At 43.1% G+C, this 1,037-nt stretch overlaps 1 protein-coding gene across 1 annotated transcript; it reads left to right on the forward strand.

Moving 5' to 3' along the window:
• Positions 1-307: 307 nt before the first annotated feature.
• LOC141696221 (uncharacterized) lies at positions 308-832 on the forward strand. The gene is made up of 2 exons (XM_074500396.1): positions 308-473; positions 651-832. The coding sequence occupies exons 1-2, from the start codon at positions 308-310 to the stop codon at positions 830-832; spliced, it is 348 nt and encodes a 115-aa protein (XP_074356497.1).
• Positions 833-1,037: the final 205 nt, after the last annotated feature.

Genomic DNA, 1,037 nt, shown 5'->3' on the forward strand with positions numbered 1-1,037 from the left:
TTTGGCGGTGGATTATGTGTCTAAATGGGTTGAGGTTAAAACCTTGCCAACCAATGATGTGAAGGTGGTGATAAATTTTCTTCGTAAATAGATATTCACACGTTTAAGTACTCCAAGGGTTATAATCAGTGATGAGGGATTGCATTTCTGTAATCGCAAGTTCACTGGGTTAATGGAAAGATATCATGTGAATCATTGTGTTGCCACAACTTACCATCGTTAAACTAATTGACAAGCTGACATGTCGAATTGAGAGATCAAGCGAATCTTGGAGAAAGTTGTGAGTCCATCAAGGAAGGATTGGTCGATGAAGCTAGATGAAGCTGTGTGGGCCTATAGAATAGCATATAAGACTCCTCTAGGAATGTCAGCTTTCCAGTTGGTGTATGGGAAGGTGTGTCATTTGCCTGCGGAGCTAGAGCATAGAGCGTATTGGGCTTTAATGAAGCTGAATCTGGACATGGCAGCTGCTGGTGAGAAAATAATGCTTCAACTTAACAAACTCGATGAGTTTTATCTTCGGGCATTTGAAAACAACAAGGTTTAAAAGGAGAAGGTTAAGAGATGGCATGATGGGATGTTAATGCACAAGTCATTGGCGCCTGGTCAGCAAGTTCTATTATTCAATGCTCGTCTCCTACTTTTTCCAGGGAAGCTTAGGTTAAGGTGGTCAGGTTCGTTCATTGTCAAAGATGTGTTTCCACATGGAGCTGTAGAGATTTTCGATAAGCATCCCGACCAAGCATTCAAGGTAAATGGTCAGAGGTTGAAGCATTGCTATGGTAATACGGCGAACCGTGAGGTGGTGACCGCCGTTCTTTCGACAACTTGATTCGAAGATTCACATCAAGCTAGCAACATAAATCAAGCGCTTCGTGAGAGGCAACCCATGTTTGTTGTATAGTAGGTTCGAAAAAAAAGAAAAAAGCAAAAAAAAAATCTAAAATTTTCCAGAAGCACGGTGCACCCGCGCTAGAAGCGGGGTGGCCGCGCGAGTTCTCCAGAAACACGATGCGCCTGTACTAGAAGTGGGGCGG

The sequence above is a fragment of the Apium graveolens genome, chromosome 2 (genome assembly GCF_009905375.1).
Source record: "Apium graveolens cultivar Ventura chromosome 2, ASM990537v1, whole genome shotgun sequence".
Classification (NCBI taxonomy): Eukaryota; Viridiplantae; Streptophyta; class Magnoliopsida; order Apiales; family Apiaceae; genus Apium; species Apium graveolens.